Here is an 18,527-nt window from a genome sequence, read left to right on the forward strand (position 1 = left end):
GCAGAAGAGAGATGTGTGTGTGTGGACTTAAACCTGAATACAAATCAACTTAATAGGACTAAACCTAAATTGAAGTCCCCAGGGAAAGAGGTGTTTCAACTGAAATAATAAAGTTTTGCATGTATTTACTTGTTTGTTAGATAGATGGGTAGGTCTTGTCACGATGTAATTCTATTACTAAACAAAGTCTATAATGAAGCCAAGAGATCAAAATGATTTTGAAACTATTTTAACACACGATGCATTAATTTCCCCGATGTTAAAATGACTGAACTAGCCACCTGACAGGTTGTGTTCAACCTTTGCCCGCTTGTCTTTGAAGCTGACAGCAGCGCGCGAGGATCGTCGTCATCCGGATAAACGCACAGCACACCTCACTGAAGAGAATCGAGACCGAATCAAAGCTCGAGAGCGACTGCAGGACACGAGGAAGTGAAGTAACTCGTGTGAATCCTCCAGACACGCGCGATTCTCTCGCTTCACAGACAACATATTTTGAATGTTGACTTCTGCTGTACAAGACTATAGGTGATATAAAGGTAAGTGGATTTTATATGAACCGAGTGTTAAAATCTACACTGCTTGGCAAGACGTTTGCAAGCACAGCCTGTCCGTTTTCCATACTTTCGATTTGATATTTATTTTTCTATTTATTTTTTATACGTTCGAATGTGGAATTTGGGCTTTACTCATTTCAAATATTTATATTTTTACATCTTTGCATTCCGAATTTAAAATTAGGTCACGTTTAGTTTTTTTTCTTATTTATTCGCAGGTAGAAATAAGAAATAATCGACCCTATATGAAATTAGAGATTTCTACTAGCCTACTATAATAATAATAATAATAATAATAATAATAATAATAATAAACTAGAATAAGCTATAGTGTGTGTGTGTGTGTGTGTGTGTACCTACTTGACCATGTTTCAGGGACAAATTTGTACCCAAAAGTGTGCTAAACCTAAAAAAAAAAAAAAAACTCAATTTGGGGACGTCCTCATTTGTAAAACTAATGTAAAAATAAACTAAGTTTATTTAAGAGGTAGGGTTTGGTTTAGGGCGATAGAATAAACAGTCTGTACATTATAAAAACCATTATGCCTATGGGATGCCTAAACTTAGTTGAGTAAACTTTTTTTTTTTTTTTTTGGTTATAAAGGCTTAAGGATTGTCAGATTATACTTTTCCTGTAAAACCTGATAGAGGCTTTTAAACAAAACAACTGCCATAACTTGTTTAAACTGCAGACTTACCTAGTTTAAAAGAACGTGGTGTCAGTCCAGATTCACACATTCTTCACCTAAAAGACTAAAACTAGTTTGCCTGGTTTACTCTCTACTTGTGGGACCTCAGACATAATGACAAATGATGCATCTGTAACTGGGTGTGCTTTCATTCAATGCAAATAGAGTGCATAATGGTAGATGTGCCTAGGCAAAATTCACTTTGCTCATGAGGAAAGATCAGTCATGGTTTAAAGAAAGGCCTGTATCACTGGGGTTACCATACATAATCAAAAATCAAACATTCGGTCATTCCTTTACTACACAGCCAGTTCTCAATCACTTTTCAGGATTTTGAAAGTATTTCCACTTAATAGCTAAATCTGGGTTTTCAAATTAAAATAATAGATATCAATTGTGCATTAAAGCAGCCATAACCTTTAGCTTAAATCAACTTACAGACCTAAAACATGAACTTGTTACAGTCAACGCGACATCAAATTGTTTTGGAAGATAAACACAATAAAACACACTTGCAGTTAAACTCTGTAGATCAAGACATTTCAGGGGCATTCAGACTGGAAATGTGCATGCTTCTGTTTTTGATAACATGCTTTTATGAACTGCTCTCTATACAAAATCTATTATTGGAGCTTTAAAGCTGTCTAAATCAGCCTTGTGGTGATGCTACCTTTCTAACCAGATATGCAATACTTATTAACAACAAATATGCTGTTGAATGTGTGAGCTGAATGGTTCATAATCGGCCGTTAATAATTCAAACGGGGTCAATGTGAATAATTGAGCAGTGCAACTACTGATTAAAGACAATCAAACAAATTGGAAAAACAGCATTTGGAGGTCCAGGTGAAGTGTTTAATGTTGGTGTTACAGTATTAAAGTGTCTGTGTCTCTTAACAGAAGAAGGTGTGTGATGAGATGCTATCTGAAAAACATCCTCCTCCTAGCTGCTGGTCTTTTCATTTTGACCAGGGTCTACATCCACATGCGGAAAGCAGAATCGGGAAGCTTTGAGGTATTTGAATGTGTCTGTAGCATGATTATTAAATATATACAAAAAAATCAACCTTCTTTTGTCATTTACACACACTTGTGGCACTCCAAACCTGATTATCCACAATCAGGTGTTCCACAATGAAAGAGAGAATGTCAAATAGGTTTGGAATGAGCTTAGTTTGAGTAAATAATGAGAGAGTTTTCATTTGTGGGTGAAGTATCATTTTAAGAATCTCATTGTGTTGTATGTCCTCAGACAAGGTTAGTCTCAGACTTTGGCACACCACAAGGTGCCCTTGTTCGGTTCATATTGTAGCTCGATGGAGTTTCCTGTACATTTGAGTCACACCGCTAAAGATTTTTCTCTCACAACAGAATATTTCCCAAGACATTACGTCAGGTCTGAAAGTGGCGTAATATGCTGAACGTTAAAAGGCAGTGTAAGAGAATAGTGAACTAGGTTATTTATGCTGTGGAGACTGTAACACTGTGACAGTATTGGTATGAAATTGATTACCAAATAATAAAAGAAGTCATACTGTATTTGAAACAAAGAAGCACACTTTTGAAACTAAACATTTCACGGAAAGTTTATTTCTCTCTGTTTTTGGTTATAAATGATAACGAAATAACGAACAAAATGTATGAAGTATCAAGACAAGAACTACAGTATATATATATCTTTTCCTGTTACTTCTGAAAATGTTTATCTCATATACAGTACACAGCTTTTAGCTGTCGGTGATCAAATTAGGCCATTTACTCACATGACGGTGTGGTTAGAACAGCAGGGACTAACTGCTTAATGCTGAACTTCCTGACATGTTTGTAGCTCTCTTCACTTTCAGGAAAAAGGGTACAAAAGCTGTACAAAAACTGCAGTGGTACCTTACAAAAGGCACACCTTTGTATCTTTTTGATCCCTAAACGTTGCATAGTAACAGTTACATATTAGTACCTCTAGTGTACATACAGTACTAGTAACTTTTGAAGGGGAAATCTACATAGTGACAGACTCTGGACCTTTATTGCCTTTTAGTTCTGAGCAGATAAATTATTAATATATATTGTTTGCTACAGGGGTCGTCACTGACCTGGATCTGGGATAAGGAGACTTGGATGGAAGATCTTAAAGGCCATTACCTGCATTTCAATGTTTCCATTAAAGTTCTGGCAGGAGTCTTCCAGCAGTCCAAGAGTGAGTTATCTGTTTACATCTACATGCATTTAGATCTGATCAGCAGTGTCTAACACACATAAGCCTAAAGGACTCGCTTAGCTGGATCAGTTGCATTTACTTAGGGTTTTAAGCTAGACTTTACAAGGGTTTGGCCTTCCCAGAATTGAGTTCCACATACCTGATGTAGATGTTTTGTTTTTGGTGCAAACAGATCTAGAAGATAATGCTTCAGATGTCACTTAAAGGAATTGCAGTTAAATGCGATGTAAATGCTTTTTGTAAATGCTGCATAAATAATACTATTTATCCAAACACTATTTATTTAACACTTGTTAAACTGATTTTTTTTTGTACATGTGAGCAGCTGTCATTGCATCAAGTTTTGTACTCTATTTGTTTTTGAGTGTGAGACTGCTTCCTGTTTGAACCCCTCTGTGGAACTGTGAAAATCACACACATGCAATATTTGTTCTCCAGTAAAAGTACAAGCTGTTCTTAAAACAAGAACAATTTACTTGAGAACATATCTTGAAATAGAGGTAATTGTATATATATATATATATATATATATATATATATATATATAAGACATGAATAGTCCAGGCCTGGTCCTCTCTCGTCCTGCATTGTCATCACTCCTCTTGTTCCTGAGTTCCTCTGTGAGTGTTGCTCATGGCACTGGCCTCGCTCTGCTCCCATGGCTCTCCTCGGCCCCACCCAACTCACCACACAATACAATACAAATACAACAGTACAAAAGCATGTGGCAAGATCAACTCATTAAAGGGACTTGTTTTGCAAGCAGTGTCGGCTGAATCAGTGTAGTAATAAGAGTATAATACAAGTTATGGTAACATACATATACATGGACTCATATATGAGCCTCAAATAATAATAATATTAATAATAAAAGTGCAGATCTGATTTTCTCTGGACTTGCTAAAAACCACTTTGCTCACAACTTTCCTTTGATGGCTCTCAAGAGACATTTAACAAATTTGTGGAGTGTGCACTTGTGCTGAGCGTATCCTCCTCCTCTGTGAGAGAGGTGGAGGAGGAGCCCTCTGCCGATGTCGGTGTAGGCAGCAGCTTTATCTTGGTTTCCAGTTCCATCCTGATCTCCAGCTCCACCTGCTCTGCCCTGGTCTCCAGCTCCACCAGCTCTGCCCTGGTCTCCAGCTCCACCAGCTCTGCCCTGGTCTCCAGCTTCACCAGCTCTGCCCTGGTCTCCAGCTCCACCAGCTCTGCCCTGGTCTCCAGCTCCACCAGCTCTGCCCTGGTCTCCAGCTCCACCTGCTCTGCCCTGGTCTCCAGCTCCACCTGCTCTGCCCTGGTCTCCAGCTACACCTGCTCTGCCCTGGTCTCCAGCTCCACCAGCTCTGCCCTGGTCTCCAGCTTCACTAGCTCTGCCCTGGTCTCCAGCTCCACCAGCTCTGCCCTGGTCTCCAGCTCCACCTGCTCTGCCCTGGTCTCCAGCTTCACCAGCTCTGCCCTGGTCTCCAGCTCCACCTGCTCTGCCCTGGTCTCCAGCTCCACCTGCTCTGCCCTGGTCTCCAGCTTCACCAGCTCTGCCCTGGTCTCCAGCTCCACCAGCTCTGCCCTGGTCCCCAGCTCCACCTGCTCTGCCCTGGTCTCCAGCTTCACCAGCTCTGCCCTGGTCTCCAGCTCCACCAGCTCTGCCCTGGTCTCCAGCTCCACCAGCTCCACCAGCTCTGCCCTGGTCTCCAGCTCCACCTGCTCTGCCCTGGTCTCCAGCTTCACCAGCTCTGCCCTGGTCTCCAGCTCCACCTGCTCTGCCCTGGTCCCCAGCTCCACCAGCTCTGCCCTGGTCTCCAGCTCCACCTGCTCTGCCCTGGTCTCCAGCTACACCTGCTCTGGTCTGGTCTCCAGCTACACCTGCTCTGGTCTGGTCTCCAGCTTCACCAGCTCTGCCCTGGTCTCCAGCTACACCTGCTCTGCCCTGGTCTCCAGCTCCACCAGCTCTGCCCTGGTCTCCAGCTCCACCAGCTCTGCCCTGGTCTCCAGCTCCACCAGCTCTGCCCTGGTCTCCAGCTACACCTGCTCTGCCCTGGTCTCCAGCTACACCTGCTCTGCCCTGGTCTCCAGCACCACCAGCTCTGCCCTGGTCTCCAGCTCCACCAGCTCTGCCCTGGTCTCCAGCTCCACCTGCTCTGCCCTGGTCTCCAGCTTCACTAGCTCTGCTCTGGTCTCCAGCTCCACCAGCTCTGCCCTGGTCTCCAGCTCCACCAGCTCTGCCCTGGTCTCCAGCTCCACCTGCTCTGCCCTGGTCTCCAGCTCCACCTGCTCTGCCCTGGTCTCCAGCTCCACCAGCTCTGCCCTGGTCTCCAGCTCCACCTGCTCTGCCCTGGTCTCCAGCTCCACCTGCTCTGCCCTGGTCTCCAGCTTCACCTGCTCTGCCCTGGTCTCCAGCTCCACCAGCTCTGCCCTGGTCTCCAGCTCCACCAGCTCTGCCCTGGTCTCCAGCTCCACCAGCTCTGCCCTGGTCTCCAGCTACACCTGCTCTGCCCTGGTCTCCAGCTCCACCTGCTCTGCCCTGGTCTCCAGCTCCACCAGCTCTGCCCTGGTCTCCAGCTCCACCAGCTCTGCCCTGGTCTCCAGCTCCACCAGCTCTGCCCTGGTCTCCAGCTCCACCAGCTCTGCCCTGGTCTCCAGCTCCACCTGCTCTGCCCTGGTCTCCAGCTCCACCTGCTCTGCCCTGGTCTCCAGCTCCACCAGCTCTGCCCTGGTCTCCAGCTCCACCTGCTCTGCCCTTGTCTCCAGCTCCACCAGCTCTGCCCTGGTCTCCAGCTCCACCTGCTCTGCCCTGGTCTCCAGCTCCACCAGCTCTGCCCTGGTCTCCAGCTCCACCTGCTCTGCCCTGGTCTCCAGCTCCACCTGCTCTGCCCTGGTCTCCAGCTCCACCAGCTCTTCCCTGGTCTCCAGCTCCACCTGCTCTGCCCTGGTCTCCAGCTCCACCAGCTCTGCCCTGGTCTCCAGCTCCACCAGCTCTGCCCTGGTCTCCAGCTCCACCTGCTCTGCCCTGGTCTCCAGCTCCACCTGCTCTGCCCTGGTCCCCAGCTCCACCAGCTCGCCCTGGTCCCCAGCTCCACCAGCTCTGCCCTGGTCTCCAGCTCCACCAGCTCTGCCCTGGTCTCCAGCTCCACCTGCTCTGCCCTGGTCTCCAGCTCCACCTGCTCTGCCCTGGTCTCCAGCTCCACCAGCTCTGCCCTGGTCTCCAGCTCCACCAGCTCCACCAGCTCTGCCCTGGTCTCCAGCTCCACCTGCTCTGCCCTTGTCTCCAGCTCCACCAGCTCTGCCCTGGTCTCCAGCTCCACCTGCTCTGCCCTGGTCTCCAGCTCCACCAGCTCTGCCCTGGTCTCCAGCTCCACCAGCTCTGCCCTGGTCTCCAGCTCCACCTGCTCTGCTCTGGTCTCCAGCTCCACCAGCTCTGCTCTGGTCTCCAGCTCCACCAGCTCTGCCCTGGTCTCCAGCTCCACCAGCTCTTCCCTGGTCTCCAGCTTCACCAGCTCTGCCCTGGTCTCCAGCTCCACCAGCTCTGCCCTGGTCTCCAGCTCCACCTGCTCTGCCCTGGTCTCCAGCTCCACCTGCTCTGCCCTGGTCTCCAGCTCCACCAGCTCTGCCCTGGTCTCCAGCTACACCTGCTCTGCCCTGGTCTCCAGCTCCACCAGCTCTGCCCTGGTCTCCAGCTCCACCAGCTCTGCCCTTGTCTCCAGCTCCACCAGCTCTGCCCTGGTCTCCAGCTCCACCTGCTCTGCCCTGGTCTCCAGCTCCACCAGCTCTGCCCTGGTCTCCAGCTCCAGCTGCTCTGCCCTGGTCTCCAGCTTCACTAGCTCTGCTCTGGTCTCCAGCTCCACCAGCTCTGCCCTGGTCTCCAGCTCCACCAGCTCTGCCCTGGTCTCCAGCTCCACCTGCTCTTCCCTGGTCTCCAGCTTCACCTGCTCTGCCCTGATCTCCAGCTTCACTAGCTCTGCCTACGATACATGTTCCCAGAGTTGTCTATTGTTCGGCTTTAATTGGAATTGTGTTCCAGTTTCCGGTGTCAGCTTTTGTATTCACTTGTAATCCTTTCATTAAGTGGTTCATCCATGGTTATATCCCCAAGTGTATCATTATCTTGTTAAGCTTTTTAGCCCCCTGTGTATATACTGTATACAGTCATGGCCAAAAATATCGGCACCCTTGGTAAATAGGATCACAGAAGGCTGTGAAAATGTACCTGCATTGTGAATCCTTTTGATCTTAAATTTTTTTTAAAATCACAAAATTCTAACCTTTCATTGGATAATAAGAATTTTAAATGGGGGAAATATCATTATGAAATAAATGTTTTTCTCTAATACACATTGGCCACATTTAATGGCACCGTTTTATTCTATGCTTTTTGATACCTCAATTTGCCAGTTTAACAACTTTTCTTCTATAATGCCTGATGAGGTTAGAGAACACCTGACAAGAGATCAGACACCATTCCTTCATCCAGAATCACTCCAAATCCTAGATTCCCAGCTTCTTCTCTTCAGTTCACCACATTCATTTTCTGTAGGGTTCAGGGACTAGAATGACTTTAGCAGAAGCTTGGTTTTGAGCTCAGTGACCCATTTCTGTTGTTTTTGAGGTCTGTGTTTGGATTATTGTAAGGTTGGAAGATCCAAACATTGCACATTATAAGATCTCTAACAGAGTCAGTCGCTTTTTTTTTTTTTTGATGATGATATAAGTCAAAGATGCCATGTGTCTAAACAAGACGCCCAGGACCTCCAGCTGAAATATAGGCCCACAACATTAAAAATACAGCAGTATATTTAATTGGACACATGGGGTGCTTTTTATCCCTGTGTTCACCAAACCCATCTTGAGTGTTTGCTGCAAAAAACTTTCTTTTTTAATTTCATCTGACCATAGAAGCCAGTCCCATTTGAAGTTCCCGTTGTGTATGATAACTGAATTTGCTGGGGATTGTTTTTGGATGAGCTAGGTGAGCCACTTCACTAATTCACTAATTTGTGAAGCTCAATTATCTTCTGCTGCACATCAGAAATATATTCTTTGGTTTTTCTCATTGTGATGGGTGATTAAGGGCATTTGGGCTTCGTTTTTCCTCCTATTTATATTTCTTTTTATCCATGGCTGGATAATTTAATGTTCATAATCACCCTGGAGTACTCAAAATTGTGAATATGAATTGGAATATACTTCAGAGATATTTTACTCATAAGAATTTCTAGGGGTGCCAATAATTGTGTCCAACATGTATTTGAGAAAAACATTTATATCATAACTATATTTCTCCCCATTTTAAATTGTTATTGTCCAATGAAAGCTTAGCTTTTTGTCATTTAAATAATATAAAAGATCAAAAGGATTAACAATGCAGATTAATTTTCACAGCCTTCTTTGATCATATTTACCAAGGGTGCCGATATATTTGACCTTGACTATAGCTCTTGTGTTTTCCGTGTTTGGTCAGTTGTTAAATGTAATGGTTGACATTGTTCATGTTTGCTTTTGTTTCTGTTATCTTGGTCCTCGTGTTCACGGTTGTTTATTTTGTGACTTTCAAGTCATTCCAATGCTCTATCTATCTATCTATCTATCTATCTATCTATCTATCTATCTATCTATCTATCTATCTATCTATCTATCTATCTATCTATCTATCTATCTATCTATCTGTATATCTGTATATCTATCTATCTCTATTTGCCAGTGGAGCAAGAAAAAACGTAACTTTGAATATTTGATCTGAAAAACAAAACAAAATCTTGAATAAGAAACTGTGATCCCAGAAAACAACTTTATATTCACGCGCTTGTGTTTCCTCATTTTTCAGAGTACCTGACAGTGGGCATCTCATCTGTGAAGAGGGAAAAGGGCAGTTATCTTCAGGACACTCTTCAGTCAATCTACTCGGCCTCCTCCGAGGAAGAGCTGGATCATATGGTCGTCGTTGTCCTTCTTGCTGACTTTGATGTGAGCTGGATCCAGCAGACATTGGAGAAGATTACAAATGAATTCCACACGCGGCTGTCCAAGGGTCAACTGCTTGTCATCCATGCCAATGAAGACAACTATCCTCCCCTCACAGGACTGAAGAGGAACTTCAATGATGCTTCTGACCGTGTGTCCTTCCGTTCGAAGCAAAATGTGGACTACTCCTATTTGCTCCATTTTAGCAGTAATCTCTCCAAATACTATGTCATGCTGGAGGATGACGTGAGCTGTTCGAAGAACTTTCTCTCCAGTATACGTGAGCACATCCATTCGATGAGCAACTCAAAGTGGATCACATTGGAATTCTCCAAGTTGGGCTACATCGGAAAACTCTATCAGTCCAGAGATCTGCCCATTCTGGCCCGATTCCTTTATAACTTCTACCAAGAGATGCCCTGCGACTTCCTGCTGTCGCATTTTCACAAATTGTTGATGCAGGAAGAAGTCATTCGTTTCCGCCCATCTCTGTTTCAGCACATGGGCACTTATTCATCATTTAAGGGGACGATCAATCGTCTCAAGGATGAGGACTTTGTTGAAGAAGTTGCTGATAACCCTCCAGCAGACATTAGCACAAATATTGAAACTTATCAGACGAATACAATCGACAAAGCTTACAGCCAGGGCTTAGAGTATTTCTGGGGTGTATCCCCTATTGTCCCAGAAAACTACATTTTAGTGGTCTTTCATGAACCTGTTCTCATCTCACGTGTCCAAATACATACAGGATTGGATGGGAAAGATGAGCTGGCCAATGCTGAAGTGGAACTCGGAAAAACACTGGTTAAAAAGGAGTCGGAGGTGGAGTGTTCCGGATTTGACAAGCTGGGTGCTTTTCAGCAAGGCCAGTTTAATGAACCAGCAGTCCAGAAACTTGTGCCGGCAACCGTGGCATGTCTACGAATCCGAGTCACTGCAGCCCAAACCAGCTGGGTTGTTGTACGCAAGATCCAGGTTTGGACTGTTAAAGCTGCCGAAACCCTCTGAAATATTTCTGGAATTCCTTATCATAACTTACAAAGGCATGAATTCTTTAAAGTAGTCATGTTTAGTAATCTCTGTGTGAGGATACAAGCGTGAGGGAATGATATTGTTAAACTGCATAAAATAATATTATAAATAAGATACATTTAATTTGGCATAGTATATTTTCTTTAGGAAGCTAAATTGAAATTACATTTATTTGTTCAGGGTTAGGAACACTGAAGTATTCAGATTTTGTTAATAATTTGAATTAACTTTATTTTCATATTTTCTGTTTTCATTTAAGGTAAAGGTTTAGTAATGTTGCTGGGTGTTTTGTCAATTATTATTTTTCTATTAAATATGTCTGTATAATGTTTAAGTTTTGGTTAATTTAGTTTTTATTTTAGTACTTCAGCTTTAAACAAAAATGAGAAATGTTGACTTGAGGACCAGCCCAAATAAAGCATTTTACAGTCAAAGTACTTAGATTTGCAAGCCTTTAAAATAAGGGACGTTTTTTAAAGATCATTCTGCCCCCTAGGGGTGATGACTTTGAAATACAATTCCCTAGTTCTATCACCCCAAACACTTCTAAGGGCAAAAGTGCTGATACTAATTTACATTCAACACAAACATACACACACTTGGCTCAGTATTTGGGGAAAATGATGCATTTTATACCAGTATATCATGTTGTGTTACACTTATCTTGTTTTTGACAATTATATCAGCACGTTTGGTTTATCAAACCTCACACATCATACAAACTGATTTTCACTCAGTGAATATGAGTATATGTTCACTGTCTGTTAGATTGTGTTTTTTGTTTCATTTTGTTTTGCATTATAATATGTTTCCGTAAATTTGCTAAACTGTATACTCAACTGTTTTCTGTGTCAGCCAATTAAACTGGTTTCATGTTTCTTGGAACACTCAAATAGTCAGAAATTTTCAACTCAAATCAATATTTTATGTTAAATTATGTTCTTATCGTTCGTGATTAACAGGATCATTTGCAGTCTGTCAGTCATCATTGCTAAATAAAACACTTCAGGATGGTACTCCACATTGCATTATGGGTCTTAATTAAGATAATGACATGCTAACTGTACTGGGTTGCCCTTGTGAAATATATATTATTGTATCTACACCATAGTATATACTATTACACATATCTGAAACCACTAGTGAAAATGCTTCTACTTTTCATTTGGATAATTTAAAGGGCACCATAATGCAAAATTCACTTTCACATGTTGCTTGGACATAAATGTGTGTTGGCAGTAGGTGTACACAACCACCAATGATATTAATCCACCCACTCCTTTTTTTTTAAAAAAAATCTCCATAAATAATAACAGTGTCTCCTAACTACCTGTTTTCAGCATTGCTGTTGTGACATAACATTAGCCACAGGCCCCACCCACGAAAGTTGACAGACACTGCTGCTTCAACAAAGAACTGCCCTGAGTGAGTTCACAGTGAGTTGTACACAGTCCGCCATTGCTGCACTGATGAGAATGTCTCCCAAGCACTTTAGGTGTTCTGTAGCTGGACGTATGAACCCACAAAGCTCTCTCCATTAACTCCTGAAATCTGAGCCACTGAAGACGAGGTGGATTAATTTTGTTTTTGAAGAAAATGCTCTCTCAACTCTATCGGAATTAGTTTATGTTTGTGCGAACAATTTTACACTGGACTGCTTTGTGAATAAGGGTCAGTATAAAGCAAATTTTGCACAAAAGTGCCTCCAGCTCCAGAAGAAGAAGGCATTATGCATCATGTTGCTAAAGCTACCATTGTCTCTCAGTTTTCACTAATGCTGCCTTCACGTCCTACCAGAATGATCGTAAATAGGAAAGTGTGAGTTAAAATTGCATATAAAAGCAATGTGAAGTGGACCACTGGGATTAGTCATGCTCATAGTGTGTAATAGAATGCAATGGCACCATGAGTTTTTTTGTTTTGTTTCGTTTTTAATCGCGCCACACAATAATTTTCAGAATCAGAAGACTGACAGGATTTTTTGAAAAAATTAATACAAGATGTAGTCAGCTAGACGATGAACATTATTAATATTATTAATTAATAATTGTTATATGATGCAGTCACACATGTAGCAATAATTGTTAGTTCTGTTTGTTGATTCAGGGTTAGCATCATCTGAGGTCCTCTGAGGGTCAGCATCATCTCTTCTCAGGTGTTCTGGATCCAGACTGGAGCTTGTGTAAATCCTAGTTATCCCGTGGCAAAACATAGAAACAAAATAGAGACATCATTAGCATAGCTGCTGATCCAACAAAGTAAAATTAGTTTAACCTATAATGAACTAATAATGAACTATGAAAAGTCCAGCGCTTTGTGACCTTAAGGAGCGTGATGGATTGTAGCGTGGTATAAGGCTAGTTAGGTACGCAGGAGCTAACCCATTTAGGGCCCTATAGGTAAGTAATGATAATTTGTAACTGATACGGAACTTAATAGGTAGCCAGTGCAGAGACTGTAAAATTGGGGTAATATGATCATATTTTCTTGACCTGCTAAGGACTCTAGCTGCTGCATGTTCTGCATCAGAAACAGATAACATGTTTCGTAGCTTGGCAATGTTTCTAAGATGGAAGAATGCAGTTTTTGTAACATTGGAAATATGATTTTCAAAAGACAAATTGCTGTCTAATATGACACCCAGATTTCTGACTGTAGAGGAAGTAACAGTACATCCGTCTAGTTGCAGATTGTAATCTACAAGATTCTTTGTAGTGTTTTTTGGTCCAATAATTAATATCTCCGTCTTATCCGAATTTAATTGGAGAACATTATTTGTCATCCAATCTTTTACATTTTTAACACACTCTGTTAGCTTAGATAATTGAGAAGTTTCATCTGGTCTCGTTGAGATATATAGCTGAGTATCATCAGCATAACAGTGGAAGCTAATTCCGTATTTTCTAATAATATTACCAAGGGGCAACATGTATATTGAAAATAGAAGGGGACCTAGGACGGATCCTTGTGGCACTCCATATTTTACTGATGATAAATGAGATGACTCCCCATTTAAGTAAACAAAATGGTAGCGATCGGACAGGTAGGATCTAAACCATCTTAGAGCCTGCCCTTGAATACCTGTATAGTTTTGTAATCTATCTATGAGTATGTCATGATCTATGGTGTCGAACGCAGCACTAAGATCAAGTAAGACTAGAAATTAGATGCAGCCTTGGTCTGACGCAAGGAGCAGGTCATTTGTAATTTTAACAAGTGCAGTTTCTGTGCTAAGGTGGGGCCTAAAACCTGACTGAAATTCTTCATACAGATCATTTTTATGCAGGAAGGAGTTCAATTGAGCAGACACAACTTTTTCTAAATTTTTTGACAGAAATGGAAGATTTGAAATAGGCCTATAATTTGCCAGTACACTAGGATCTAGTTTTGGTTTCTTAATAAGAGGCTTGATAACCGCCAGCTTGAATGGTTTTGGGACGTGACCTAAAGATAACGACGAGTTTATGATATTGAGAAGCGGTTCTTCGGCTACAGGTAACAACTCTTTTAGTAATTTAGTGGGTACGGGATCTAATAAACATGTTGTTGGTTTAGATACAGTGATAAGTTTATTTAGCTCTTCCTGTCCTATGGCTGTAAAGCACTGCAGTTTATCTTTGGGTGCGATGGATGAAACTGAAGTATTATACGCTGTAGAATCTACATTCGCTATTGTATTTCTAATGTTATCTATTTTGTCAGTGAAGAAATTCATAAAGTCATTACTATTTAACGTTGGTGGAATATTTGAATCAGGTGGCGTCTGGCAATTTGTTAATTTAGCCACTGTGCTAAATAAAAAACTTGGATTGTTTTGGTTATTTTCAATGAGTTTGTGTATATGCTCTGCCCTAGCAGTTTTTAGAGCCTGTCTATAGCTGGACTTAACTGTTTTTCCACGCAATTCTAAAAACTTTCAAGTTAGTTTTTCTCCATTTGCGTTCAACACTACGAGTTACTTTCTTGAGAGAGTGAGTATTACTGTTATACCATGGCACAGTACGTTTTTCTCTAACTTTTTTCAATTTGATGGGGGCAACAGTTTCTAATGTATTAGAGAAAATGGTGCCCATGCAGGGGCCAAGGACCTCGACCGGAAGTTGAAGTCGGGTGGGGGCTGCCATCTTTTAGCAGAACTTCACTTGCGTTAGCATTCCCATTGACTCCCATTCATTTTGGCTTCACTTTGACAGCGAATAACTTTACATCTGAGGCGTTTAAAGACTCCGTTTGTCCATTATTTATTTCTAAAGATACACGACAATGTATAAAGGGCTCCATTACCTTCTATGTTACATTATGGCCCCGTATAAACAATTTTTGTAAAAAATAGGCTAACGATTGCTTCATAACCACTCGTCTCTCTGTCGCATTACCGTACAGACAGGAGGAGAAGCTCGCAGGCAATTAACTTAATATGGCGTACTGGCGTTACATTTTAAAATACTATACAAAATAATTAATCAGAATACTTACTCCTGCTCACTCACGACAAAGAACTCCCCTCTCAAGCTCGCCGTCTCCGCAAGATTAACGATGGCAGTTTGCACGCACACCCAATTAGAAGATTTACATCTGTCAGACAGGTTGCTGATGTTGTCAAGCTTCGTTTGAGTCTGCGCGTCAGAAACGGAAGTGCTAAAAAACGCTAAAAATGGGCTTCACTTGTCTCAATTGAGTTCCAATGGGGTCGCTGTGTCCATTTCTTTTACTGTCTATCTGCCCATGTTGTCAGTCATTTTGTCTAATTCATGTGTATTTTTGGGTACAAATAGCAGTTGATATAGATCAGGCAGGTTATTTGCGAATCTTTCTTTGGTGGCTGGAACAATAGTTCTGCCCAGACGGTATCGCTGAGACATATAGTTAAATAACAGTTATACGCAGCATGCACGATACAAGGAAATGGTCTGTAATATCATCACTTTGAGGTACAATATCTATAGCAGTAAGATCGATTCCATGCGATATAATTAAATCTCGTGTATGATTAAAACGATGAGTGGGCCCGGTGACATTTTGCTTGTCTCCAAAAGAGTTCTTTAGGTCAGTAAACGCAAGTCCTAATGTATCATTTGTATTATCAACGTGAATATTAAAATCTCCCATGATTAGCGCCTTATCAACTGTAACTAGAAGGTCTGAGAGGAAATCTGCAAAATTATTTTAGGAATTCTGTATACGGCCCTGGTGGTCTATACACAGTAGCCAGAGCAAGAGATACATTCGATTTCTTTTGCATGTCTGACAGAGTAACATTAAGCAGAAGTATTTTGAATGCGTTAAACCTGTATCCTGTTTTCTGGGTAACATTGAGAATATCACTATATATTGTTGCAACAGCCCCGCCACGACCAGTCTGACGGGGCTCATGCTTATAACAGTAGTTTGCTGGAGTAGACTTATTTAGGCCAAAATAATCATTTGGTTTTAGCCAGGTTTCGGTCAAGCAGAGTACATCAAAACTATTTTCTGTGATCATTTCATTTACAATAACTGCTTTTGGTGTGAGTGATCTAATATTTTTGAGCCCAAACGTAAAAAATTGTTTTTGTTCATTTACTTTACATTTTTCTGGTTTAATTGCGATAAGATTTTTTCTAGATCCTACATTATATTTATATTTTGACCTCACTATTTGGGGAACAGACACAGTCTTAATAGTTTTTACAGCGCAAGTACTTTTATCATTTAAGCGGATGGAACAAAAATCATCATAATGGTTATTTGAGAATTGACTTACTAGTCACATGGAGCAAAGTGTCCCGCTCAGTTTAAGGCCGCCTCCACTAGTTGAGCAGACCATGCATTGAAAATCAATTAATTTTCAGGTGAAGACGCGAAACACAGGTTTTGCGGCAATAATTTGTTTAACGACATTATGACGTAATTCTGTCGGATGAAGATGATATTTTTTTTAACCAAAGCCAAGGCATTATTTCCAGAAATATCTGAAGACATTACATTTGCCTTACTGTGCATGTCTAAACCTCACCGAGATGATACAGACATAAGTTTCATGCAATTCCTCTGGCAGGATTAATTTAGGGAAATATTTCATCTTTTACTGGTGTGATCACTTAGAATTTATCTAAAAAGCAAAACCCTTCTACTTTCCCACAGCCAACATCTAGCAATGCCATTATTTCCATCCTAACCCCCTTTGTACTTCCGCTAATGGGCAGGCCCAATGCCTGCGTGAATGAGTGTTTTCGGTTTTCTTAGGTGCTCGGAGCTCACGATCTCTTCAAATTCCAATCCAAAAATCAACCCTACCATATCAGACCTAACCACAGAAAAAATAAATCAGCCCCAGCCATTACTCAAAGCTATATTTCGGGGGTGTTCTTAATCTGGTGGCTGTCCATTTATTCAATTGCTGTTTGGGAGGTACTCTAGGTTTGGGCCATTCCTGAGCTCGAAGCCCTTCCCCGGCCATTCCAAGATCATCATAAATTGAAATACAAGATCATCATAAATTGAATGAAGTGGAAATATTGCAGAACCTGAGATATTTATTAATTTTATATCATAAATGTTCCTTTGCTGTCATATATCATTATATTATATTCATCTCAGATTATAATGTCGTGGAAAAGTTCATTTATTTCAGTAATTCAGCTCAAATTGTGAAACTTGTGTAGAAATCTAATAAAGGAACTTGTGTTCCTGTAGCTCAATTGGTAGAGCAGGGGGTTCAATTCTCCAGGAACACATGATAGGTAAAAATTGATAGCCTGAATGCACTGTAAATCGCTTTGGATAAAAGTGTCTGCTAAATTCATACATTTAATTTAAATTAATTTAAATAAAATTCAGTGCACACAGACTCAAGTCCTTTATTCTTTTAATTGTGATGATTGTGGCTCACATTTACCAAAAACACACCAATTCATTATCTCAACAAATTAGAGTACTTCATAAGACCAATAAAAAACATTTTTAGTGAATTTTTGGCCTTCTGGAAAGTATTTTCATTTACTGTACATGTACTCAATACTTGGTAGGGGCTCCTTTTGCTGTAATTACTGCCTCAATTCAGTGTGGCATGGAAGTGATCAGTTTGTGGCACTGCTGAGGTGGTCCAATCAGGACAATTCCACATTAACCACCAGATGTCACTCGGACTCTAGCACCTCTTATCTGTTGCACCACACCCTAACTACATTTCCCATTAGTCTCTGCATCACAATCACCCTGCCACACCTGCACATCATTCCTCAGTCAATCTCCTTGCCACACCTGCACCTCATTTACACACACATATAAGCAGCACACTCACTGCCAAGTCTTGATTTGCTGTGTCTGTCATTTCCGAGCGGTTTCCTTGTGTTTGATCTCTCTGTACCTGACCTTTGGATTGTTTATACCGACTCTGCTGCCTGCCACCGACATCTGCTTGTTCCTGTTTTCGATTCTGGTTATCCCTATATAACTGACACTGTTGCTGATCATTGCCTGTCTGACCATTCTCATTAAAAGTTCTGCACATGGATCCGAACCTCTCTGTCTCATCATTACACTTTGACAGTGGCCTTCAGCTCATCTGCATTGTTTGGTCTCTTGTTTCTCATCTTCCTCTTGACAATAACCCATAGATACTTTGCTGGCCAGTCAAGCACACCAACACCATGGTCATTTGACCAACTTTTGGTGCTTTTTGCAGTGTGGGTAGGTGCCAAATCCTGCTGGAAAATGAAATCAGCATCTTAAAAAAGCTGGTCAGCAGAAGGAAGTATGGAGTGCTCCAAAATTGCTTGGTAAATGGGTGCACCATTGCAGTGACTTTGGTTTTCAAAAAACACAATGGAGCAACACCAGCAGATGACATTGCACCCTAAATCATCACATACAGTGGAAACTCAACACTGGACTTCAAGCGATTTGGGCTATGAGCTTCTCCACCCTTCCTCCAGACTCTATGACCTTGGTTTCCAACTGAAATACAAAACTTGCTCTCATCTGAAAAAAATGACTTTGGACCAATGGCAACAGTCCATTTCTTCTCCTTAGCCCAGGTAAGATGCCTCTGACATTGTCTGTGGTACAGGGGTGGCTTGACTAGAGGAATACGACTACCAT

General features: G+C 41.9%; 1 protein-coding gene across 1 annotated transcript; it reads left to right on the forward strand.

The window, feature by feature from the left end:
- Window positions 1-195: 195 nt before the first annotated feature.
- Window positions 196-11,466, forward strand: LOC113094049 (alpha-1,3-mannosyl-glycoprotein 4-beta-N-acetylglucosaminyltransferase C-like). Its single transcript, XM_026259688.1, has 4 exons — window positions 196-539; window positions 2,147-2,261; window positions 3,323-3,440; window positions 9,274-11,466. Exons 2-4 carry the CDS (start codon window positions 2,160-2,162, stop codon window positions 10,419-10,421), a joined length of 1,368 nt encoding a protein of 455 aa, XP_026115473.1. The 5' UTR covers window positions 196-539; window positions 2,147-2,159; the 3' UTR covers window positions 10,422-11,466.
- Window positions 11,467-18,527: the final 7,061 nt, after the last annotated feature.

Source organism: Carassius auratus, unplaced genomic scaffold (genome assembly GCF_003368295.1).
Source record: "Carassius auratus strain Wakin unplaced genomic scaffold, ASM336829v1 scaf_tig00215236, whole genome shotgun sequence".
Classification (NCBI taxonomy): Eukaryota; Metazoa; Chordata; class Actinopteri; order Cypriniformes; family Cyprinidae; genus Carassius; species Carassius auratus.

What these genes read in the sequence shown, in the direction of transcription:
- LOC113094049 (XM_026259688.1), top strand. Translation starts at nt 2,160, where the DNA reads ATGAGATGCTATCTGAAAAACATCCTCCTCCTAGCTGCTGGTCTTTTC. An exon ending in CAGAATCGGGAAGCTTTGAG is followed by an intron (nt 2,262 to 3,322) that starts GTATTTGAATGT and finishes TGTTTGCTACAG; the next exon opens with GGGTCGTCACTGACCTGGAT. An exon ending in AGTCTTCCAGCAGTCCAAGA is followed by an intron (nt 3,441 to 9,273) that starts GTGAGTTATCTG and finishes CTCATTTTTCAG; the next exon opens with AGTACCTGACAGTGGGCATC.